The sequence below is a fragment of the Pomacea canaliculata genome, linkage group LG6 (assembly GCF_003073045.1).
Source record: "Pomacea canaliculata isolate SZHN2017 linkage group LG6, ASM307304v1, whole genome shotgun sequence".
Classification (NCBI taxonomy): domain Eukaryota; kingdom Metazoa; phylum Mollusca; class Gastropoda; order Architaenioglossa; family Ampullariidae; genus Pomacea; species Pomacea canaliculata.
In genome coordinates this window covers 14,436,590-14,461,751 of record NC_037595.1, presented here as the reverse complement: position 1 = coordinate 14,461,751, position 25,162 = coordinate 14,436,590, and the positions used below count along the sequence as shown (strand labels likewise).

Genomic DNA, 25,162 nt, shown 5'->3' with positions numbered 1-25,162 from the left:
ACAACTACTCATCCTCATTCACACTTTCGCCTGTCTATAAAATAAAACTAAAAGAAAACAAAAAACTATGAAATTATTAGTGTTATTGCACAAACCATTTAATCTTTATGCAATTCATTTATTTTCTCAATAGTATGTACATACCCAACAACTAAAACAATTCCAAGGCTGCAAGGTTCAAATTCTTGTTCTCAATGAAATGAATCTGTGTAGTACCCAAATTCCTGCAATGTTGTGCATGTGTAAAAGATACAGTATTGTTCAACTATGTACAATCCATAAAACCAGTGTTGCAATAATCATAAAAAAAAAATTAGATTTCTTTTTTCTTGAGCCATACAGTTTAACTTGTCATGAAAACATGGGGACGAACTGAAACAGAAATCCAAAACTCAGCCAATAAAATAGTGAAACAGTGACACATTTTTCTTCATGACAATGCATCAACCAACCATCAATATCGTTTCAACCCATTCATAAAACAGAACTCAACAAGCATTTCACCCAATTATTCACTTTACCTGAGACAAGCTGTAGTAAAACGCATTTGAGTTGCTTTCAAATTGCCTTACAGCTGTGGAGATATGTATTTTTGTTTTGGTTGTTTGAAGGGGTTTTGTTTTTGTGCTGATCTGTTCTAATGCCCTCAGTGAAACTAATGTATCCTTGACCTCTGAACAGCTGCTTCTGCAATTTTTCTGCAGTATTCAGCTGTCTACAACATCACAAATCCTGCATTATGCCCAATGCTAGAAGGGGTAAAGAATGGATATAGTAACAATGTTGGCCCCATCATAAGAAAGTTCATAAAACTAACTTTATGGAAAGCTGTAACTTGTTTTGTGCCTCTCGTGTCAGAGTCTCTTAGGACTGCCACTGCACATCCTTGTCTTAAACTGGCCAGCAGTTTATCAAACTTAGAAACAATACCTACAATAATCCAGAGCACACAACTGAAACACACAGTGGAGAGGCAACAAATACAAAGGAGAGATTGAGAAAAAAAGTAGAAGTAAAGAGAAATTTTAATAAAATAAAATGTTTGTAGAACGTCAAATTCAGTTTTGACAGATTTTGTTCATGCTGATGTAACAATTTCTTGCAACTTGTGTTTAACCTTCAGGATTTCAGAAGTCTTCTTGTAGGCACTGTCAAGGTGAAAAAAAAAAGGCTTTTCAATAAGCATCATAATTTTAAGACAGTTATTTTTTTCTATCTCAATTTTAAGACAGTTATTTTTTTCTATCTCTCTAGCAGTAGCTATTTCTATTTAATTCACATTCGCGTTAGGTTTTCAGGATATTAATTTTACTAAGTTTCCTTTTCTGTTGGTCATTCTTTATTTGTGCAACCATGTCTATACATGTTCTGCTGACCAGAAAACCATTTTCACTATGAATTTGCAAGTGGTACAAAAAGTATTCCTACAAAAATGTGTATGTATGGCTTACCTGCCCTCACGGATGATACAGAATTTACCAGCTTCTGAAAGATCAACAACAGTAGACCCCAGTCGTGCCTTATCTGTATCATTAAGTGCTCCACCATCTACGAGCATGTCTAGTTGCGGCCACAGTGATTTGAATTCCTGCACACAAAACAGATGAACAAAATTTTGACAGCTTAATTTTTCTGGGTGAAAAACATTGCAATAATTTTAACCTCATGCAAGATATTTCTTAAATAGATGCTTTGAGGCTAAATCTGAAAGCTTCGCACACAGATACTTTGAAGAGAAAGGGGCAGAGAATTCCAAACAGGCCTGAACAGGAAAAGAAGCATCCACTGAATTTCTTCTCTGTACTGCTTGGCAAACAGAGGGCAACACAAGCAGACTCAGGTGGTATGGTGTCCATATGGTGACACATATGATGAGGGAAGTCGAGAAGATAATGGTAGCACAGTGTGCCAATGTTGTGATCAATGCAACTAGTGAAGCTTGCAGAGGGGTGTAGCATGATCTGCAGTTTGCCTATGGAAGACAATAGCAGTGGGATTATTCTGAGTCCTTTGAAGCTTTCAAGTAGGCATTTAGGGAGATCAAGGAACAGAAAGTTGCAGTAATCCAGTTGGGACAACATAAAAGCTGACATTAATTTTTTGGTAGAGAATCAGATGTGATTGACTATATGAAGCTCAAGGACAACAGACACACAGACTTTATTGATGTGATATTCAAGAGATAATGATGCATTGATAACAGCAGCAAGCCAAGGTTCCAGATGGTCTAGGAAATAAAGATGTTAACCCCAGAGAAAGTTAAAGTAGCAGAGGATGGCACACATTTCAGTTCATCTGCAGAATCAAGGATCTGTTTTTTCCATCATTCATATTCAGTTTCTTGATGGCATCCACATGAACAAATCTGTGGATTTTGATGCTTGCGTTAATAAAAGCAACAAATAAGGCAGTGCCAATCAAACAAACTTTCCTTTAATCCTTAAGATACTTACATCTAATGAAAGAGTACTTTGATCTGAGCTTTTATTAGCGCTTGTCAGAGCAATGGGACTTCCACAGGCCCGAGACAAATTCCTAATAAAGGCATGGTCTGGAATGCGTATGCCCACCAAATGTGTGTTGGGATTGAGCAAAGGGTTCAGTTCAGGACTACGCTCAAAGACCACAGTGACAGGTCCAGGAAGAAGATCCTCTAAAATTTGTTTTGGCACAACCACTTTACTCCACCTGCAACAAATACCAAACTTTTTTCAATAATAGCAAGAAACCAATACAAAAATAATTTGCTTACACATCACTCTCACAAGATCAAAATTTGAAAACTGCTTTGAACACTGGTGATACTCTGATTTGTAATATTTAAATATGAGAAAGGAGTACTTGAATGAATATAGTATGTGTCACACACTCGCATCAGACAAATGCACGTTCTTTCAACACACGACAAAATGATATATCGTAGTTTTTACATAATTTACAATTTTAAAAGCCATATCTACAAAACATAAGAGATAACAAGTTTTAAAAAAGGCTGGACAGGGACAACAGAAAATAAATCTTTAAAAAGGTATAAATGTTCACCTGTACAAGTCATCAATATCCCCAACACTGATAGCAATAGGCTTAGAACAGTTCCTATTTTTGATGCTATAAAGTCTGTTGACAGCTTCACTATTTTGTGCAAGGCCTGCAATACCATAGACAGTGTCTGTTGGGACTGCTATTACATGTCCTTTCTTCAAACTAGAAGCAGCACTGTGTACAGCATGTGCTAAAGCTGAAGACAGAGATCAAGGTGCGATAGATTACAAATATTGTAAAAAATAATTCTACAATAATAATCTAGAGGGAGAAAATTTTACGTTTTAGACCAGAAAAAAATGAGTTCTTTTCTTTCTCTTTCCGTCACACACGCATGCACACAAAGGCTCATGCATGCACACACCTCCCCCATCTTCAAAAGACCATTCTTTAATACTGCAATACAAAAAGCACATATATAAATCACTATTAAAATGGGAATATTTATATAAATAACCCAACTTTCCAGTACCTTCTTCGTCCTTGACACAAAGTTTCTTGAGCTCACATCGTAAGGGAACAGAGAAGATAGTGGGTATCGCCATCGCTCGAAGTCGATAAGCAAAATCAGCCTGGGATACTTTAGTACTGACTGCAGCTACGTAAACGATGGTCTTTTTAAAAATATTTACCTTCATTTAGTATACCAATATGAAATCTATCAAAGGAACGTTTCTACAAACTCAGCATACAAAAAGTCACTGGCACACTTCAACTTGCGGTATTTCCCCATGTTGCATCAACTGGGAGCAGCCATCTTGTGTTTAAAAATCCTTCATTACCAACAGCGAAACAAATTTCAGAGTAATTGTCGAATCCTTTCTTTTAAAACTATAAATAATATAAAGCTTAATATTTTACTAATTAATTTAAGTATATATTCATAATAATATAATACATGAACAATAACATTGCATTAAACTTTTTATTATTCGCGACCTTGACTCTTGACCTAGAGTCGGACGAAAGGATCGCAGACGCAGCATGTCTATGGAAAAGATATTCTGCGGAAGGATGGGAGACAAAATTATGTCTTTCGTGGGATTGTCAGTGCAGTTTAATCGCTATTTCAACGCAAAGTATCAAGATATATCTAAATGCATTATACGACCAATCGTTGGAGTAAACACTAGCGTACGAAGCAACAGGGAATGTTTACGAGTAAGAAGATTTGTACATGCTGGTACTGCAACTACAAGTACAAATCCTCGGTCAGATAAACCTGCGAGAAAAGTGTGTACTTCAAATTCTACTTCAGATGTTAACAAAAAGAAAATATCGTTAACAATATCAGAGACAAGCCCTACATTGTCTGATTTTATGCCACAGACAACACAAGCCATAGGCAGCGATTTAGGTTGTTCTGTACCTTATATTCAGCACCGATCTTTAAGTGGCATTGGGAAGAAAGGTTTGTTTCTATACTACCTCGGTCAATAAATATGTAAACATATTCAGGGTGAAAGCATTTTTTAATGTACTGTGTTGCGCTTTGATTTTTAGTTCTTATTACCTTAGGGAAGATCTTTATGATCATTTAGTTAAATGGCATTATCTGATCTATCTCCACCATTTCAGTTTATTTCCAAACTTATGGATGCCAGATGAATGTCAGCGACACTGAAATAGCCTGGAGCATCTTAAAGAAGAATGGCTATGACAGGACAAGTGATGTCACAGAGGTGATATGTCAATATCATTATTAGGACCCTCTTTTAAATTTTACTGTTCAACTTTTAGTGTTTAATGTCTGTTTGCTCATTTATTTTATGCAGCATCACATCACAATGACAGTCAAGTGGAGAGTTAACGGTTTCATAAATTCAATCTTTCCTACTATAGCACTTTTAGAAAGCTGTTCTGAAATTTATATAGGTATATAATTACAGTATCTTCTCTATCATACATTATTTAATTAGATGGTTTCGATGATGATACTTTAATGAAATACATAATACCAGTTGTCATCACTTTCTTACTTGCACATATCATTTGTATTTATTATGTAAATAATCACATTGAAAAACTGCATTCTGGCATCGCAATAGTAGTTTTGCAATAAACTTAGGCCAGTAAGGTCATAGAAGAAAATAAGTATCTTTTAATTGTAAATGAGGTTTTATTGTATGTCAGGCAGATGTGATTCTTCTAATGACATGTGCAATAAGAGAAGGTGCAGAAGGAAAGGTGTGGAGCCAACTTGAGTTTTTCAAAACTCTTAAAAAGAGGCATAGAGTTCGGGGACGACATCCTGTGACTATTGGGTTACTTGGTAAATTATTACTGAAAGTTTTGTCATTTTTATTTTGACTGTGTGATGGATGAACATTGCCTTCTATGATTTTTGTTATGGGATAGACGCAGCAGTTATTTTTCTTACTCTTAATTTGTATGAAATTGTGTATTCATATATGTTATAAAATAATTGAAAGTTGGTGTCACTGTCAAAGTACACTTACTATATACTAACACATCCAAAGAAAATACACATATTGACTGTGTAAATGATACACCTGGAACAGTGGTGAGCTAATGTTTGGCTGCCTGGTAGCAAGATTAATTTGTCCTTTTTAAAGTTCAACCTGAATGGTTTGCATGTTTTGCAGATGTCTGTAAATATAGGCGATATAAACCTAACCTGTAAATTTCAGCTTCCGAAAACCATCTGTTAATTATCATAGCATGCAATTCACACCTGTGATCAACGAACACTGCTAACAGTGTACTATGTCACGTTGGTACACCATTCACAACATTGCCAACTGTCAGCACCAGTCAGAGCGACAGTTTGGGTTATTCAGACATTGAAAGTCTGCATTTCTTGTGCTTAAGTAGCAGTTTTTCAGAACCACAAGAAATGCAGACTTTCAATGTCCGAATAATTCAAACTGCCACACATTCTCTCTCTCTGTTTGGTGTTGACTTCAGACAATGTTGTGAATGGTGTACCAATATGACGTAGCTCACTCGTTGATCCAGGTGTAAATGGTAGTGGATAATTAATTAAAGGATGGGTTTTGGAGGCTGAAATTTACAAGTTAGGTTTATATTGACTATACCCATCGATATCTGCAAACAACACAAACCGTTCACTTTGGTCTTTAAGAGAATGCATTATATTTTTATTTTCATATATTTATTAACAGGATGTATGGCAGAGAGACTGAAGCAAGAAATTGTTGAACGAGACAAAATGATAGATGTGGTGTGTGGACCAGATGCCTATCGTGACCTTCCTCATCTTCTAGCTAGTGCTGCATCAAGTGGCCATGCTGCAGGTAGAAGGCATTGAGCGGTTGCTTGAATCAAACTATAAATTGTAAATTTTTTAGTAACATTATTAGTGTCTGTTTGTGAGCAGCCCTTTTGTCTGTGTACAGGAAAATTTCATTTTTATGTTAATTTTTTAGACTGGTTGAGGGTAAAGCATTTGATACAAAAAGTGGGGTAATGTTTATTTCGGCGCTGTAGTTGTCAGATAGTAAATGATCCTTATTCCGTTGTTTTAAATAATAATAGCTCATTTAAAGCATATCAATACCTTTAGAAACCATGAGAGAAAGGGAGGTGGAGAGGAAGAAGAAAAGTCTGCTATTAAGAAAAGATGTAGAAGACATTCTTTTTCAGCATTTGTTGAGAAGCAAAGCTTAAAAATGAAATCAGTACATTCTTATCCATTGGAAACAACCAGGGCATTTATCATAATACTTTTTTTTCTCTCTGTGGATCCAGGTATGTACAACCACAGTAACATTAATAATGCTTCTATTTCCAGTTAATGTGCAACTGTCGTTGGAAGAAACTTATGCAGACGTAGTTCCAGTTCGTTATGATACTAGTAACACTTCTGCTTTTGTGTAAGTTATATGAAAGCAGTTTTGGAATGCCAGAAACTTTTTCTAGCAAGGCTATTGCACATTACAACAATGGCTATTACACTTTTATATCTTTTGTTTTAATGTATTTCTTGCTTGTGTATTGGCTATTAAAGGTGACATTTAAATTTCTTTCCTCCACATTTACAAAATTAATTTTATTCATGATTTATGAAGCTATTTGCAAGTTGTGTGAAAATAGTAGTAGCAGTAGTAATAATGTTTAGTTGTTTTAGCAAAGCATAATTAACTAAATTGGTTAAACATAATTTGTGATCAGACAAGTTTATCTCTTTTTAAATTACTTTGCTTATTTTAATAAACTTGTACACAACTTGTATGCATCTAATAAAAGTATTTTTCTGGCTTGGGACACAGCTCTATAATGCGAGGATGTGACAACATGTGCACATACTGCATTGTGCCTTTCACACGTGGTCGAGAGAGAAGTCGCCCCATGGGGTCCATATTAAATGAAATCAGGGCTCTCTCTGATGAGGTTAGACCCTTTCAGCTTTCACTTGTATTTGGATACATTACTTTGAGTTAAGATTTATTGGAATCAAAACTTGTAAGGGGAATGATTTATGGGATTCCTCAGCAGATCAAATATCATAAAATTTGTAGAAATCTGTTATTTGTAAATGTAAAGACAAACAGAGTTTGCATGCATAAGCACCCTTTCCAGGTGGAGAGCAGAGATGAAGAAATGAGGGAAAGGTATGATTGAGTTTTGAATATTAGAAGTTGCAATGTGAAGTGTCAATCCTGTGTGATGTTTTTCTAGATGCTCTCTTCTGATTACAATGTTGTCCTTTCTGATATATTTATCATATAGGGAATCAAAGAGGTAACACTGCTTGGACAGAATGTCAACAGTTACCGGGATATGTCAGAAGATCATCATTTGGGTGGTGTTGATCTTGATTCAGTGTCTGCCCCATGTAGTGGCTTTAAAACAGTTTATAAACCACGCAAGGGGGGAAGGCGATTTGCTGATCTACTAGATAAAGTTTCCCTCATCGATCCAGAAATGCGCATTCGTTTCACATCTCCTCACCCTAAGGACTTTCCTGATGAGGTAACAAGAAAAAAAAAAGAGAGACAGTGTATATAATAAAAAAATGTTGGACTGTTTTGTTCTTGAGAGCTTTATTAATTTAGCATGATTTTTTAGTTTAAAATTTAAGTGAGGTTTTTTTTTGTGTGTGTTTCATGCTTCAATATCTCTTGGTTTAAGAATATTAATTTTCAGCACCTTCAAAAATCCATAAAAGAAGAGACAAAAATCACTTTGTGCAAATCTTTCTAGTAATGAGACTGCAAAAGATATAAACTGGGATTCTAGAATGGCATAAACTTCAGATTAAAAAAAAATTATCATGAAAGACTTCATCTGTTTCAAATGTAGTTAAATCTTATTTAAAAAATATGTAGTCAGAATGCCAGCCTGTCCTATTTTTATGACCATATCTATGTCTAAGAGGGAGACGACTGCTTTGTGTTAAAAGAACATGGTATATCTGGAAAAATGAGAAGAATCCTATGAATGTCATCAGTTCTATGGTCTAATGTTGATAAGCAGTGTTAACAAAGGTTTTCTCTAGCATGATGACTAATGTTTTGTGCCAGGTATTAAGACTGATCCAGGAACGGCCCAACATCTGCAAACAGCTTCATCTCCCAGCACAGAGTGGCAGTGACAGGGTTTTAGCATCAATGGGACGGGGCTACACATGTTCAGCCTACGTTGATCTTGTGCACCACATTCGCAGTATTATTTCAGGTAATATTTTCATTTGATACACATGAAAGCATCAGGAAATACAGTTCCACTGAGAAAGATACTTCAAGGACATAGTATTTTATGTGCATTGGTCAGGTCTGGCTTGCAAAAAGCTCTATAGCATATACACAATTAAAGTCATTCTGTATTTTTTTTGTTGTTGAATATTTCAAAATTTGTTTTCTCTCCTTCCACTTGTCCTCAGATGTTGCCTTGTCTAGTGATTTTATTGCTGGCTTTTGTGGGGAAACAGACGAGGACCATCAAGACACTCTGTCACTCATCCGTCATGTCAAATACAACTTTGCCTTCTGTTTCCCATATAGTATGCGGCAGGTACTCCATCTTAACCATTTTGTTTCTTGGGGAAGGGAATTTGCTAATGCTTGATACAGGGCTGGCTGCCTTGCTGTGATATAGCCTTAAGCGACAGACCCATGAAAAGCCAAAACACAAAACTTTTCCAAAACAGTCATGTTTTTCCTACTCTGCAAACTGTATGGTTCAGCAAACCTGTTTGGCTCTTGTTTGCAGTCATTGCTAGAATTACACAATAAATTAATCAATTCTTAGCATACAAATACAGCCATAGCAGAAGATAAATCGAAAACCCACACTATGGAGGTCAGTTATAAGTGCTTAAAACAATTATGCACCAGATATTTGCTTTACATCATTGATTTGAGAGATATATACACACACATAAATTAACACGAGCAGATCAGATGAACTCTGTCATTGGCTACTGTCGTGCTCAGAGTTTTCGAAGCAGTGTACTTGAATGTTTGTTGTGTGACTAGCAATCCCAAAAACTGGTTTGTGAAACAGTTGGCAAGGGGGCTTAGCAAACCCCTGTAATCAAAAAACAGTTTGCCAACCTGTTTTTGGTTTCTTGTGTGTCTGCACCTTTAGTTGCTGGCTCAGCGTAAAACACCAATTGCCAATAGTAAAGCTTGCTGTTTTTTACTTGTGAAGTTTTTTTTTTAAGGCAGGTTTAGATAATCAAAATATGTCTTGGAAAGTAGACTATTAAATTATGTTTTCATTGTTATTCATTGTGTGTGCTATCAGAGCTAGGAAATTACTAAACTAACTGCATTAATTGTAGAATAATGGTATCATTGCAAACTATTGTCGGATTCCTTCCACCCGCAATTAGTCAGTAAAATATCAGCTGTAAGGGCTTTCTGCAGTGAAATATTTAAAAATAAATGAAAACTTGTGGCCTTGGTGAATATGACTGCAAAAGTTTATAGTCTGCATTGCTGTTGACCTTGAATGATATATAACTGCTTTGTGTGTTGGGTTTTTTTCCACTATTGTGTAGAAAACAAGAGCATTCCACCGCTTGATTGATGATGTTCCAGCTGATGTGAAGCAGAAACGGCACAAAGAGATTGCTTCAGTATTCAGAGTTGAGTCTGAGAAGGTCAATATTTCTCAGATTGGAAGCAAACAGCTGGTTCTTGTGGAAGGGGTGAGCCAATGCACAACATTTTACATTCATTGAATTGCTGTGTGTGAGACTAGGTGGTTTAATGACTCTTGCTTTGATTTCTAATAAGTTCTTATCTTTCTTTTTCTATATTTATTCTATTACAAGAGAGGGAATGTGACCAGCACATATTTATCATCTTTTACATTCAAATTAGTTTTATCCAAGAACAACAAAAGTTTAAACTAGTTTTATTATTATGATAGTTGTTATGCAAAGGCTTGTTGAAAAGTTATCAAAGTAAGCTGTGTTACATTTTACAAAAGAGTCATCATCTCAGTTGCTACTTGGTGAGAAAGGTTCCCTGTTTTGCGGTCCATTATTGATTATAGGTGAATAAGAACTATATTTTTGAGTACAGAATAGCAAGAGATCACCCCAAGACATTGCAGGCAGGAATGAAGCCAACACAAGAGTAATCTTTCCCAATGCTGAGCTTCCTTCTAGCAAAGAAGCACAAGATCTCCATCCTGTCAAACCTGGGGACTATGTCGCTGTACAGGTCTCTTGAATTTTACACAATTATTTTTTTTCTGTTGTGTGAGCATCTTGGTCATTTGGCATAAATAGGGGGGAATGTGATTATCAAAAATGTCTAATGGTGCAGATAAAGAATTAGGAAACTGAGTTCATGAGACAGGAAGATTTGCTGTCTGTTGCTACATGCTAATTTTGGTTCACAGACTGTGTGGCTGTTGCTGTTATGCATGCTAATTCTAGTTCAAAAGACTCATCTGTGTGGCTCATCATTTTGAATTTTTCTAGCCAGTTTGCTGTTTGCTGTCATTTTCATTTCAGTCCCTATTCACTAGTTTATTAGTTTTGAGTCAGTGGTAATAAAATGCACAAGCTGTACAGATTGTTAGGGTACTAGTGTAACTGAATATAATTATGGTTGTTGCAGATTGTTTCTGGGACATCCCAGACTTTGAGAGCTGTGCCGTTATATCATACGACACTACAAGACTTTTGGAAGAATCAAGCATCTTACAAATATGATCTTGAGCTGTCTCTGATATAGCCTTTTGTCCGCCAGGGGTTATTTTGAGTGGCATGCACAGGCAGTGAAAGAGGTGGTAACCACTCTCTATATGTGCTTTCAATTGCATGCTGTAGATATTCAAAACATTACAAACAATTAATCTTGAAACATACTGAGTTTACTCAGCCAAAGAAAACTAACAATAATGTTGACAAACACCAATAACTTCAAGTGCTTATATACGACGCATGGAATTTAGAAGAAGCACATAAAGGAGTGTGAAGACCTAGGCAGTAAGCTGACTGCGAGGGATAAGAAGGCAGACCGGTGCAACCCCCTCAGGCCGTCTGGGCATGCTGGCTCTTCTTGTGAGTGATGCCAAAGGCCCGCTTGAGGCGAGAGATGGATGAGCGTGAGCTCACGTTGTCCTTGCTACCTGGCGGGGTGGTGGATTGGGTGCTGGTGGGCGAGTGTTTGGCGCGGCTTTTCTTACCCTTGCCGCGCTTGACTGGGGTGGCGCTGCAGCGCTGCTGAGGGTCGGTGGAGATGAGGTTGTCGCGTAGGAAGATGTTCCATTTGTCCAGCACGCTCTCCGTCAGACTGTTGTTTTCGCGAAACTGAAAGGCGATGTCTTGCAACACGTGAAGTATCCGCCGCAACTCCGTAGGATCGGCGAAAACCCTCGTCTGCATATAGTAGTTTTGTGGTGAGACCAATGGACACCCCAGTATTCATTTAGTTACAAAATGCACTGATCTCGCCTACGTCCTTAACACGCATGAATTCATACAGCTGGAAACAAAACATCCAGCTGGAAAAACTTTTATAACAAAAGGTTTTATCAAAAGTTTCCCACAGACTTTTGTGCCTCTGACACGTGTTAAGAGAATGTATATAAACATGAATATTAGTTTATACCTGTCGTGTGTTCAGTAATTCCCATAAGCAACCACTGCCTACGTTTGTCGAGGCCCCTGATTAGCACTTGAACGTTGTTTTGCTGGTTCGGTTTGTTAGTAACCATTAATGAATTTCAGTTAAACGATTTACTCTTCCTTACCTAGATATCTAATATTTTTGTTGATATTAAAAGACAGAAAGGCTTACTCGTTCATTGTGGTGATTTTTCAACCTTGATTTGCATATAAAGCTACATTTTTTTGTGTGTAATGTACATGTCTGGTTGGTTAAGCCACCACATTCATGTAAAACTGCGCTTTCTGTAATTGTTGTTATTCATCATTAGTACTGTTGTTAATTCTTTCTTAGTTCATGTGTTATTTGTTTTCCTGTCCTTCGTATGCTCTCCATGCCTCGTTATTCTTAGGCGCTAAGATCATGCTACTTAGGAGTGTTATTATGCGCTTTAAAAATGTGCATTTATTATTATTAGCGAGCAGCTCATGTTTCCATAGCAACACACGGTTAGAATAAAGCAGGAAGATCAAACGACAATGTCTGACTACCTGACATGGATCAAGGGCGTCCTTACGAAGACTGCTAGCGTCGCGCACCTTGTGTGCCAGGTAAGCCAGACCAGCATTGCCCAGCTCCTCCTTTAGTCGACAGAACATGAGGAAGTCGCCGCGTACCACGAAACCAAACTCTCTGCTCAGGTACTCTTCCACCTGTTGCCATAACGTCAAACTTGAGCTTTAGTGCAGCGGTGGTTGTCTCACGCGCCACATCGCTGGCACAAAAGTTTATATTCTGAAGGAAAATAAAAATGCTAGCAGCTATATGAGCAATCCTGGAGCAAAGCCGAAAGTGCTTGCCAAGTGAAAGCGAGATAATCACGCTCCGTGAGAAAAGGTCCTATAAAGCCATAATCGACGATGTACACGTGAGACTAATTTAGAAACCTTTTCCAAAAGAAATTGTACTGAACAAATGAATAAAAGTGTTAGATGTCCAAGGCCTCGTCACTGCACACCCGCTACTTTCGCTTCCGACCATATACCTGATTGGCGGTGAGGCTGGGAGCGCCGTCGGCCAGTAGAAAATCCGTGGTCCGCTGGTTGTCGTTGACGAAGATGTCGGAGGCTGGGAAGGGGTCCTGGAAGCCCTGCAGTTCGCTGTCTGGAGGGACGACCTGGTCTGGCGAAGACAACAGCCTCTGCAGCTCGCTGATGCGCTGCTTTATCAGACGGGAACGAGAGCACTGCAGCAACTTGGTCTGCAGCGCCTCCCCGCCCCACTTCTGCAAGTGGTGCAACTGGCGACAGAAGAACAAGTGTTTGAGGGCCGCAACTGGTAGCAGGAGGGCCACAATCAGCCGATAATTGAGGGCCGTTTCTGTTGCCGTTCAGGAGGGAACTTGCCATTTCCCGAAACTCAAGAGTAAAAAACCTTAGGAAAGAATCAATCGAGGCTTAACGATACGAAAAGTGCCGTTTACAAAGGCCAGAACCAGCACGGGCGTTGTTTTCTTAAATCGTTTTTTCAAAGAGAAGATAAAATCAAAAAGCTATCATCAGAACCGGAGGCGTGACCAGGTTCTTTTTAGATCTTAATGACACATGTAGATTAGCTGCATATTTAACGTTTAAATAGTCGAAAGCTGTCGTTTCTAAATTACATCACACATCACAGCCATTAAAGTCCTTTATTTTTTTTTTTTTTTATCATCGTTCTCTCAAGATCAGTTCGGCAACAACGGCAGTTGCAGGTCGGGATGTCCTTACCTGGTTTCGCAGAACCGTCACCTCCCGCTCAGCTTTGTGCTGTCGCATGCTGTCCACATTCATCATCTCCAACTTCTGCGCGATGTCTGCAAGATGACCAGGATGATGAAAGCCCCCTCACAAATGGATCGTGAAGGAATGACACATTCACTCTGCCCTTGCACAAGTGTGTGTGTGTGGGGAGGGAGAAGTAAAATATCCAACTGAACATTCCCTTTCACCATTATTTACCGGTATTTCAAGGAAAGCAAGAGAGAGAGAGAGAAAAAAAAAAAGAAGAGACTGAGATAGGTATTAACTTTAATACCACATGTCCTGCATTCCTTCCATGCAGAAGCTTCTTGCAGCGAGTCTCGGGCCTGTTGTTCCAGCACAGTCAGATCTTGTTTACAGTGCTCTTTCACGGCATAGTACAACATCTGTAACAGCCATCGTCGTTTGTAATGGTCCAGGTTTGTAACAGTGTCGTGTATGTAAGAGTCCATCACAGCTTAATAAAATACCCGTAACAGTCAAAGTTCTGTTTGTTGTAGCAGCATAACGCTCTACCACATTAGTGTCGTGCTGAGACCTAATCAAGCTTATGAACAGTAAAAAATTGTAAAAGAAATGAATAAAGTGAAAGCTGCAGGTGATATGAAATAACGTCCAGACTGAAACTAGTGGCCTAAAACTCGGATGTTTCTTTGTCTTTGGACAATTTAAATGTCGGCACATGAGTACCTTTAAAGCACGGCTAGAGCACAGCATTCTGACAACAGTAACAAAGATACCTGCACGCGCCTGAGGCGCTCTTCCTTTTCTTCCAGTTGGTCCATCGTCTCTCTCAGTACCTTGACTTGGGGCACTAGCAGCTTCTCCAGCTCACCTGTGAGACAGGTAACCAGTTACTAACAGTCGCAATGTCTACGCTCTGTTTTAACGGCCCCTTTATTTCCTCCCGAAGATTTAACAACAAACACCCATAAACACAGCACTAATAGCTAGACAATATTAGAATATAAACTGTGGGACATCGGTGTTTGTTGAGGTCGTAGATATGAGCCAGAGACACTTCCGTAACCAGGGCTTCTGCTTACGCAAAAAATTGCGTACAGTACGCATTAAAAGTTCGGAGGACCCCTTCAATTTTCGTCAATGGGGTCCCCTTCAAATTCGGGCGAAGAACAGGGACCCCTTAAAAATCTGAAGAAGGGGTCCCTGGGACTCCAAAGAATTTAGCCTTAGCAGAAGCCCTGCAGTACCTATCTATAGCTGTAACCTATACCCAAGGCAGGGACCTTTAGATTATCAACTTTCTTCTGCGCCTGGTTTTTAATACAGGACTTCATAACGGTTCCAGTCTACCCTTGGGTAACGTTACTTCTACTTTTTAACAATGGCCCCAAGCTGGCAGAAGCCGATGAGCAGCTGACAGAGACTTGAGTCTTTTTGGCATCAAGACCATTTCAACATCATAAGAGAAATTTGTTCCTGTTGATGTTTTTTCAGCAGAAGGTCGTCTAGAAACTGTGGTGTGCAGGTAGATGTGATGTCAAAGTGGGAAGATGTGACGGGAGGAGGGAGGCAGCTGACCTTGTTCCTGCTGCAGGGAGTGTACAGCCATGACGTGCATAGCCTGCTGACGCTCGCGGTACTCGCATTCCAGCACGTCCTCCGCCAGCTCCAGGGCCCGCGCCTCCACTGCGTGCTCAGACACGGCTGTACACACACACAGACACGCAGATCTTTACCATGAACACGATCTGTGCCTTGTGTCAGTCATCAGTCACTTTGTCGTTACACTTTGCTTTAAAGAACAAAGAAGAGAGGACTTTAAACGTGTCATGAGTTAACATTATACAATTATACATTATACAATGTGTTTAGAGAACACTTGCTCATATTACTTCACATTCATCCGTTGTAATCTGTGGTCTAAATGATATTAAAACAACAAACGGTAAGCAAGAAATTTGGATGCGAAAAGACATGAAAAACGTACTTTCGTCTTCTTTATATATTAATATATAAAGCAGTAGCTTGTCGATAGATCTAAAGCGACAATAAATAGTAACTTGGTTCTCGTGATTGTCACACAAATGACTTATTTTTGGCTGTTGACAGCCAATCCCCTATTGTACAGTCGACGGCAGGATACAGTTACCCGTGTGTCTATTATCCACATATAGGTTAAGTAGTGTTGGGCCTATCAATAATTATATGCTTGCATTAGGCGTGTGTGCTTTCGAAGACCGTGGTCTCACCTATATTGTCAATAAGCTGCTGAACGGCCTGCCTCTTAGATTCCACTTGAGCCGATCGTTCTAACAGCTGGCGGGCCACCCGGTCCAGCGTACAAAGTAATATCTCCACCCGTTTGACCACTTGACCCTGGTCAGCACGTGGGATCTGACTTAGAAATTATTATGAACTATTTCACTTTTAAAAGCATCTCATTTCTGGGTGCTCATTCAATATTAAGAGAAAAAGTAAAGAATCTCAGTCTGGTGGTCGCAGTATAAGTGGTTCACTGTGTCAAGCAGCTCAAAATTCTCCTTCTGCCGACTTTATTTATAATTTATCTTACCTCATAAATCAGTTATCCATTTCTACTGGATGGGCATAGTCTTTGGGAGTTTTCCTGCAAGTATCTTTAGGGAAGGAATGAATCTGGGGCCCATTGACAACATTGTGCCATTTCCGCTTTCTTCGCCAATCAAACGACGTAGAACTGTAGAAGACGACCAGCCTCGTTTCAAAGCTTCGCGGCAAAAAGTTTTATGAAAGCAATTCAATTAATTAAGAGTTTGGTGAATTGGCATCAAGTCCATGTTGTGTCTCATGCAGATTTCAAAGTTAGATTAACAATATCTAAATCGTTGAGCGCATGAACTGACGCTGCTATTTGAGCTTTAAGATTTTGTTTGGTACAAGAAAATAGTACATTCTGAGCTTTTCACCGACATCATTATGGTAGTACCTGGAGGTTTCCGATTTCTCTTTTGCCACTTACTGTTGGGCTTTTAGAATAGTAAGCAGTTAACAATATTTACATCGTTTTAGTGTTAATTCGTTGCAAGACAATTAACATTTGTAATCTCAGCATAATCTCCTTTTAACTTGTTTTCTATGAATTTCTTACATAACAGGATTTCTAATGTTACTACGAAAATGCTAGACTGTCGTTTTCCCGAATCATTTCGTTGCTTACAAATTTACTGGCGACATCTGAAGGAATTGAGTGGACCTCACTTGACGCGTTTGGAATCTGCTGGAACTTACCAAACAGGCCCGAAGTTCATTCTTTTGTAAAGACCTGTGCAGGAAAAACAATTGCGAGCGGGCCTCCAGTGAGTTTTAGAGTCGTGTGCACTAAAGCCACCAAGGTACAGAGCTTCACCTCTTCGTCAAGTACTTATCACTATAGAGGAAAAATGGATATTTAAAACATCATTTTATCATCCATCCACACAAATGATTCACCGATCTTGAACCTGGGCCATCCCGAGTGCAGTGATCTGCCGCCAAAAGGCTCCGAGAGCTGCCAGCCGCTGACAGTAGTGTGACACACGTTCATTGAGATCGACGCAGGACAGGAACTTCAGCTGTGCCTGTTGAACCACACTGTCCTGCAGGACGTCACTGGGTGAGGACCCAACACGCGACAACGTCGCCACTTTGCTCATGGTCTCCTTTACGCTGAAACGTTAATCACACGGCGCTTTTTGTGATCAATGGTTCAGTTCTCGCTCTCTCTCACACACGCGCACGTACGAACCTCTACTGGTTTGTCTCATCATGACCAAATTTTGCACAAGAGTACGGGAAGACCGTCGACTATGTTTATTTGGTGCATTTTGCTTTGAAGCATCTTTATTTTAACCCGCTTCATTTGTTACCATAGCTCAATTTTTTGTTTAATCCGCTACCCTGCTGATTGGGAGACATGATAACCCGCCAGACAATCTTCTAATACTATGCTAGGTTGTATCTATTTTAATTTTAAAAAATACACTAACAATGTCATCACGTAGTATGAAAAATTGCATTTATACTGTTGATTTTACATATTGTCTGTACTTTTCCCTGGCTACAGACCTAGTAAACTAGATTTGCAAAAAAAAAAAAAAAAAAAAAAAAGACTCCTATGCCAACCTCACATCTCTTCATTTAAGAAATATGCTGAACACCCTGCACTCACCTTGATGGGTAAGAATCCAGTTTGTGGCAGGCAGCCGCAAAATGACTGGCGAGGTAAGTATTTTAAGTGGGGATGATTTCTGTACACTGTCATCACCAAACTGCTTCCGTTGTCTGTGCACGACTGAGCAATGACGTATTAAAATGTCAACGTCACAGGCTTGACATAATTGACGTCACTCGAGTTCTGCTCTTTCCTCTTACTAGCATGTTTGTCAATCTTCGTGAATCGACACACTACAGCTGATTGCTGTTCTCTCTGTATGTGTTATTCGATCGTAACCTTCAAATGTTCAGAAACGGCATTTTTTTCTTTTCAGAAACTGTTCAAACATCATCGTCTAGGGTTTTTTTTTTTTTTACACCCTTTCCCCCATTTTCGCTTTCCCTGCTGATCTTCATTTTTGCATTTTACAGGGTACTGTTTATCAATTCTCTAGACATTTCAGTTAGGTCTGAAGATGCATTTCTTTTCTATGAACACATTGTGTGACTGAAATTTTACAGACCACAAGGAAAAATTATAGTAGCTAGCTACGATCTTCTGAGAAAGGGTGAGCTGCTATGAAGCAAGATTCAAAAGCATAAACACTATATTGAAAGTACAATGAGTATGGTGTTTATTAATTTATAAAAAATGAAATATCACATAGCCCCTCCAATGATGACTTTAAAAGTCACTACAAGTTGCTACCACAATCCAGGATTTCTAACTTCATTGTTTTACTACTTCAATCTCACAGTTTTGATACAAAGAAAAAAAATACTAAACAAGGAAAGTGAAACTTTAGATTGCTAATGAGCACTGGCAAGAAACAGCAAACACACTATATCCATACAACCTGTTAAATAAAAATAAAGAACAAGTATATATATATATACTGCATTTCTCTCTTCAGAGTGGATTTAATGTGTTCTACACAAATAAAAAAATATCACCATTGTTTCAAGGTGAAACCTACAAACATGAAAACAAAAAGATCAGTCGTAGAGGAGCAATCTGACAGAGTGTAGTAAGCCAAGGTGAACCCATGCCATCTCATCTCCTTTCAGTAAACAGACGGGCTTATTGTGAACAAGGATTTATTGTCCGAGATTGCACATCTGTGCCTTTGTGCTAGTTTAAAAGGCTTACCACATGCACACGTATTGTCTTCTGAAGCACATTGCTTCGAGTGTGTGGATTCATTGCTCTTTATCATTTGCTTTTCTTTGGGGACATCTATTTCATTAAATAATGACAACCGCTCATTGCACTTGTAAGGGTAATTTTAAAGTGCAAAACCCAGACTATGTTCTTGTGTAAATAGTAGGCAGGGCTTCTGCTAAGGCTAAATTCTTTGGAGTCCCAGGGACCCCTTCTTCAGATTTTTAAGGGGTCCCTGTTCTTCGCCCAAATTTGAAGGGGACCCCATTGACGAAAATTGAAGGGGTTCCCCAAACTTTTAATGCGTACTGTACGCAATTTTTTGCGTAAGCAGAAGCCCTGGTAGGAGTTATTATAGTCAAATATTTCATGTAATTTAATTTAAATTATTAGCAAAGAATAAACATTATCAAATATAAAAAGTAATTTTCTAACACTTCACAGAAACATGTATAGATTTTTTCTAATATCAGACATGATTTTTGTACAAATGGGCTTGTATTTTATCCCATAGTTTATTCCTTGTTGCTCCTCTGAGAAGCATAGGCAGCATTTTATCCCATAGTGATTAGAAACTTTTCAAAAGAGCCTGACGAACATTTTTATTAATTTTTTAAATAAATAATACGGATTTCCTGCATAAAAAAACTAATTTATGCTGATACTTTAATAAAGGCATCAGCTTGCTCTGCAAGTTCCAGACATCTGATGGACATGGCACTTCTGTCCCCTGTTTCATGTTCACCACACAGCTCAGCAGCAAACAATTTCAGATCTTGCATAAACAAACCTGCTGAGATTAAGGAACAATTGTTACAACAGATTAAAAAAGATTTTCAGCATTTTTACATGGCTTGCTAAGCAGTAAACAAGAAATGCACAAAAACACAAACATCCTTGTTAATAACAAGCAGATGTATCTAATCAGCAGACACCATGATTCATGACTATCATCTTTTAAAATGTCAATAAATAACATGCTTAATATTTTTGGTACGAACCAAACAATGATGATTAAAGACTTTTTCTATTATGATCCTTCTAAAGATACATACACTTTAGATTTATTTAATAAGGTAAGAAAAAATAAACACAAAAAAAAAGAAGAGAAAGACACTTGATTATATTAGAAAATTACTGAGTATTTTTCATTGTTTATAGGCCTTTATAAGAAAGTAATCTGACATATTTTCAAAAATCTTAGACTAGCCCTACCAGATTTGTTTGTGCTTGAGGTAGCTGATGGCTTGTCAACACTTGAGTCAAACACTCGTCCACTTTCAAATTCCACATAGACATGAGACTGCCGAGGCGTCTTTTGTTTGTAACGTGATCCCGAGACACTCACTTCTCTGTAAATAAGAGAAACTTTTTAGATCTGGTATCAAACTTGGTAAGTAATCAACATTGATAAGACCATTTTTCATAATTTCATAAATATTAATTCACTTTTATAATCTCTTTTATATGAAACCAAACAAAGCTTAAGTAAGTGAACTGTTGCTTAATATCATATTAATAAACACATAAGTATGCAATGTCAAATACGAAACACACTAGGGTTATGTCAAATGCATGTATGATTTCTTTTGTTCCCCAGTTACCAACCGTTACTTTAATATTCTTAAAGTTTAGCAGCAAATGAAAGTTGCAACACCAATGCTTCTATCAAACTGTGGCAGTGGGAACAGAATAAAGACTACTGGATTGGTAGCAAAAGAAGCCAATGAGTGCTTTGACATCAACAATCAGCGTACAAAGACTACAGAAAATAATAAAGCAGACATATAAGCTTTTTGGGGGATATAAAGTACATACTTTTCACCATCTGTGGTGACAAATTTTCCTGTGAACTGGAAGCCATCATCTAATATATCCAAAGTGGACCCCACAGCTTTCATGTCTCCAAATATATCATAAAAGGCCTGAATAGCAGAGACGCTACTTATGAGAGGCTTGCCCTCCAGTGGTAGTTTCTCCACCCATCCATTGTAGTTGCCTACGAATAATAAATGAAGAAAAGAGATCAGAATAATGTTGATTTATCAGATAATCAACAGTCATGATGTCATAATCAAAAGTAGTACAATAACAGAGCTACACAAAACATATGATTATACACAGGAAATTACACAAAACCTTCCACATCATCATGTTCTGTATCTCAAAACTCACTGCTGCATATTCTATGTCAAGACTAGAGCAAAAAGTGAATATCCCTCACAGTACTCACCATCTTAATAAAAAAAAAAATAGTGCAATGAAGCAGTGTTTCTTTTAAAATTAATAGATATTTCATTAAAAAATGATGTCAGCAGCAGAGTGACTTTCAACTTGTCACATTACTCTCCTACAGTCCAGACATATTTTTAATGCAGCAGTTAAGAGAGTTTGGATGACAATAAAAATCTCCCAAGTCCCACAGCAGCAATTCTCCAGCTACTGCACTTGATTCTGCTTTTTAGAAGAGGTCACACATATATATATATTCTGGGTAACATGTTTTGTTGTGACTCTCACCTGTTAAATTGCTCCTTGCACATTTCAGCTGTTCTGCTGTTGCCATTTCTTTCAATGACTTGTGACTCTCTGTCAGAAGTCTGATATTTCTTCATGAAGTACAAGACCTGACATTGTAGTACAAATTATCATATACATTGCTATGATCAAATCAGCAGTCTATAAACACTGATACAAAATACTGGGCTTTTTTAATTTTTATCAATTCTATCAGTGTTGTCTGTGTGATGTGTTGCTGGTCACAATTCAGAGTAAACAAGGAGGAATGGGCAGCTTTGCCACACTGACAAATCAGTTAAAGTACTGAAGGGAAAACAACCGATGTAAAACAAAATATTTGATGCAGAAGTGAAGCAGACCAAGCTACTGGACAAAAGGACTAAAGATGGATGCAAACAAAACTACACGAAGCTCTCAATGCACCATCTACGAATTAATTCTCTATTATGCTACTGCAGCTGCACAATCAGCCCTGCAGGGTAACAAAACTTGTAACACTGAAAAACGATGAAAGCTCAAGACATTGGGCCTTTTTAAAGGAAAAAAAAACCATTACAGTTTTGGGATTATAAAATAAACTCACAGGTAGTCCACAAGGCAATGGAAGAGATCTGATGAAGACAAAGTATCAAAGCTAAACCTGTGATTATCACAAAATATCAACATTTATCCATTAGAAAAATTAACTATTTATGTTACATGCACTGAACAAAGTACAATAAGTTACCTTTACGGTTTGCTTGCTGATACAAGTCTTGAGCTATCTGTGATGACAAGGCAACAGGGTATTCAACCAGGACATGTTTGTTGCTGTAGAGTGCTTGTCTAAAGATTCAAAAAGAAAAAAAAGAAGGTTAATATTTTTAGTGTATTTTAAAACCTGATCTTTGTGACAGGTGAAATATTGTTAGATGTTAACGAGACTGTCATTTCCTTAATATGACAGACTGTGATTAGTGTAGACTCACCTTTCCCAGATAATGGTGTAAAAGCCCTGTTATACACATTACACAAATGGGCAATGTGACAGAAGCTATCTAATCAGACTCGCTTATAGAGCTTCATGACTCTAGTCCTTCATGACTGCTGTTCATTAAGAGCAGCCACATGTGAAGACATTACATAAAGGTGAGTTACGGAAATCAGATGCTTGAAGAGTGGTACCAGGTCAAATACCACTGAATAGAGGGAAATGAAACCAAACTGACTAAACAAAAGGGAGTAGGGCATGGAGTTGTAGTATGCTAATGAACTGGCTTATAATGAATAAACCAGGTGATAAGGATATTTTAGATTTTTTGCATCAGTTATAATTATGCTTGAGTCTTGTAAAGTTGTGTGATTTAAGTTGAGGATTAGGGAAGTGACTGGATGAAGCAGATGATGTGACGATAGTTTCCGTAACCACACCCCTTTCTGGTCAACCGTATTTGTAATGGCCAGCAATGGTAGGGCTCTTGTACATTCAAACTTCAAAAGTAAGAAATATCTAATTAATACACTATCATTTACAGGACATTTTATCTTTTGCAGATACCAGAGTCCTATAGGAGATTTTAAAACCTGCCTTATAAGGTTCTCATGGGTGTGCGGCTCGGTGCAGATTATTACAGCATGGATGTCAGATCTGGCCAAACATTCTTCATAGGACAACTTAGTCACACCAGGAATTTCGCTTTCATGCCTTTATGAAAAAACAAAATACAAAGTTTTGGATGTCAACAACTATAAGTCAATTTTAACCATTGAGAAAGCATGCTTATAGAATGAGGTAAACATTCTTATGAAAAGAAAAAACTGAAATGAATATATAAAATACAAAGACAAATGTTCTGTGAATATGCCAAACTTGTCTTGTTCTGTTTCAGTCTGTCATCAAAATAAAAAAATAAACAAATAAAAGTTTGCTTATATAGCGTCATATCCTTCAAAGCTGGTGTGGTCAAAATACAGTGTCCACAAAACAAATTAAATGACTGTAGCAGACGGTACACTCCACGCCAAAGGGTTGCGTCTACATACTCGATCCACGAACCCTAATCCGCAGCCAAAATATTAAACCACGAACTAATTTATACGTCCGTGATCAAACATATCAAGAAGGCATACGCGTCTACAGCAAATGCAGTTCCAAGCAATACATCCAACAGACGGCCGTCGTTTGTGGGTTTTTCGATCGACCCTTATGTCTACCACATTTCCTCTCCCCTCCTCAACTTCACATTTTTTTTATTAAGACATTTATTGCCAACAGCACTGAATCAAGTTATTGTACTATTTAGCATCGAATAACAGACACCATTCGAGTCTACAGTAGTCGAGTGTTATACACGTTACGTAAGTGATTCAAACGAGGCACGAGTACCTGGAGACAAACCCTTTCAGTTCCAAACTAATGGTAGAGCCGCATTCTTGTAAATCTCTTAAACGCACCCGCCCTGCTGTTCCAATACCAACAACAACAACGCCAAAGGTTCGGAAGCCAGAAGTCATTGCAGGATTCTAAGACAGCTACCGGCACATACAAAGTTTTTGTACCTAAACCTTGCGTGTTATATAAAGGTCGAGGTCAAAATCGTCCAATCACAGACGTGTAATACAAATTCATGGTCCAATGGAATCGTTAGGTAGTGTCGTCTGCTAAAGGTACCATCAGGGCCACGCCATTGAGTTTGTATTGTATTTATGTACGGTCCTTGCTGTCAGCATGGCTGATACACAAGCAGTGCACACTTCCACTGTAGATTGATGAGGTTTAAAATCTGTCATAAATACTTCGCTCAGAGAGGAGGACCACGTAGGCAAAATCCCACTCTTAAGGAAGTCATGTTTGATTTCAATCTTAATTATATACGACCACGCGTGGGGTGGAAGGGGATGTGGGGTGGAGTGACTAGGCCTAAGTAGCGCTCCCGCTACAATAAATATATATGTTTTATCTTCATCACAATTTTGATTAACAAGCAATAATGGACAGATCGTGTTTATAAACCTGGTTATTAATGTTAATCAGACGTGCAGCAGACGCAGGCCTGACGAGAGAGGGGGGACAGGGTCTGGTGTACCCGGGCCCGCGGCTGTCAAGGGGGCCCGGCCTTGGTCAGTGGATTTTTTTTTCTTCTTCTACTTTTCTTTTTCTTTAAAGAAAGGTCTAAGGACAGAACACCAAGCATTACACATGCAGAAGTTGAGTTTGAGTGTAGATATTGAGATTCGAATTGTAAACATACATTATATACTGGGAAAATAATTTACGATTACAAGTACAAGGGCCCGGAGAGGTCTGTCCCGCGGCCCGGGTGGCTCTCGGCGGCCTGCTTACAGTCTAAAATAACAGGCTGACAGTTGGCTCTCCATGGAATACTGTACTTCTTGGAAGTAAAATCTAGTGTAACATCGTCTTCAGTGTCATTTACATGAGCAGTCTCTTTTGTTGCATGCAGCTACTG

General features: G+C 38.3%; 5 protein-coding genes across 10 annotated transcripts; 1 reads left to right on the top strand and 4 right to left on the bottom strand.

Annotated features, from left to right (window-relative positions):
• Nucleotides 1–73: 73 nt before the first annotated feature.
• Nucleotides 74–3,810, bottom strand: LOC112566699 (yrdC domain-containing protein, mitochondrial-like). Of its 2 annotated transcripts, XM_025243026.1 has the most exons (5): nucleotides 3,515–3,810; nucleotides 3,043–3,238; nucleotides 2,454–2,688; nucleotides 1,452–1,588; nucleotides 74–1,148 (listed from the first exon to the last, which is right to left on the bottom strand). In XM_025243026.1, the coding sequence occupies exons 1-5, from the start codon at nucleotides 3,678–3,680 to the stop codon at nucleotides 1,079–1,081; spliced, it is 804 nt and encodes a 267-aa protein (XP_025098811.1). In that variant the 5' UTR covers nucleotides 3,681–3,810; the 3' UTR covers nucleotides 74–1,078. The 2 variants fall into 2 exon arrangements, with proteins under 2 accessions (XP_025098811.1, XP_025098810.1); XM_025243025.1 differs by lacking the exons at nucleotides 74–1,148; nucleotides 1,452–1,588 and adding an exon at nucleotides 1,614–1,972.
• Nucleotides 3,811–3,989: 179 nt separating this feature from the next.
• LOC112566765 (CDK5 regulatory subunit-associated protein 1-like) lies at nucleotides 3,990–11,249 on the top strand. Its single transcript, XM_025243105.1, has 12 exons — nucleotides 3,990–4,453; nucleotides 4,621–4,724; nucleotides 5,176–5,314; nucleotides 6,189–6,320; nucleotides 6,818–6,899; nucleotides 7,296–7,416; nucleotides 7,756–7,998; nucleotides 8,550–8,703; nucleotides 8,909–9,039; nucleotides 10,031–10,180; nucleotides 10,560–10,700; nucleotides 11,103–11,249. The coding sequence occupies exons 1-12, from the start codon at nucleotides 4,027–4,029 to the stop codon at nucleotides 11,217–11,219; spliced, it is 1,941 nt and encodes a 646-aa protein (XP_025098890.1). The 5' UTR covers nucleotides 3,990–4,026; the 3' UTR covers nucleotides 11,220–11,249.
• Nucleotides 11,250–11,342: 93 nt separating this feature from the next.
• Nucleotides 11,343–18,277, bottom strand: LOC112566766. Of its 5 annotated transcripts, none has more exons than XM_025243106.1 (10): nucleotides 18,048–18,252; nucleotides 17,330–17,545; nucleotides 16,111–16,259; nucleotides 15,440–15,565; nucleotides 14,638–14,732; nucleotides 14,172–14,283; nucleotides 13,865–13,950; nucleotides 13,141–13,395; nucleotides 12,647–12,808; nucleotides 11,343–11,866 (listed from the first exon to the last, which is right to left on the bottom strand). In XM_025243106.1, the coding sequence occupies exons 2-10, from the start codon at nucleotides 17,530–17,532 to the stop codon at nucleotides 11,519–11,521; spliced, it is 1,536 nt and encodes a 511-aa protein (XP_025098891.1). In that variant the 5' UTR covers nucleotides 17,533–17,545; nucleotides 18,048–18,252; the 3' UTR covers nucleotides 11,343–11,518. The 5 variants fall into 5 exon arrangements, with proteins under 5 accessions (XP_025098891.1, XP_025098894.1, XP_025098895.1 ...); XM_025243109.1 differs by having other exon boundaries at nucleotides 16,111–16,237; nucleotides 17,341–17,545; nucleotides 18,048–18,250; XM_025243110.1 differs by having other exon boundaries at nucleotides 17,341–17,545; nucleotides 18,048–18,249.
• Nucleotides 18,278–19,534: 1,257 nt separating this feature from the next.
• LOC112567259 (biliverdin reductase A-like) lies at nucleotides 19,535–24,279 on the bottom strand. The gene is made up of 7 exons (XM_025243880.1): nucleotides 24,079–24,279; nucleotides 23,281–23,397; nucleotides 22,441–22,538; nucleotides 21,714–21,820; nucleotides 21,012–21,192; nucleotides 20,409–20,545; nucleotides 19,535–19,986 (listed from the first exon to the last, which is right to left on the bottom strand). The coding sequence occupies exons 1-4, from the start codon at nucleotides 24,204–24,206 to the stop codon at nucleotides 21,786–21,788; spliced, it is 378 nt and encodes a 125-aa protein (XP_025099665.1). The 5' UTR covers nucleotides 24,207–24,279; the 3' UTR covers nucleotides 19,535–19,986; nucleotides 20,409–20,545; nucleotides 21,012–21,192; nucleotides 21,714–21,785.
• On the bottom strand, nucleotides 19,847–21,759 carry LOC112566144. Its single transcript, XM_025242119.1, has 4 exons — nucleotides 21,714–21,759; nucleotides 21,012–21,192; nucleotides 20,409–20,545; nucleotides 19,847–19,983 (listed from the first exon to the last, which is right to left on the bottom strand). The coding sequence occupies exons 1-4, from the start codon at nucleotides 21,757–21,759 to the stop codon at nucleotides 19,847–19,849; spliced, it is 501 nt and encodes a 166-aa protein (XP_025097904.1).
• Nucleotides 24,280–25,162: the final 883 nt, after the last annotated feature.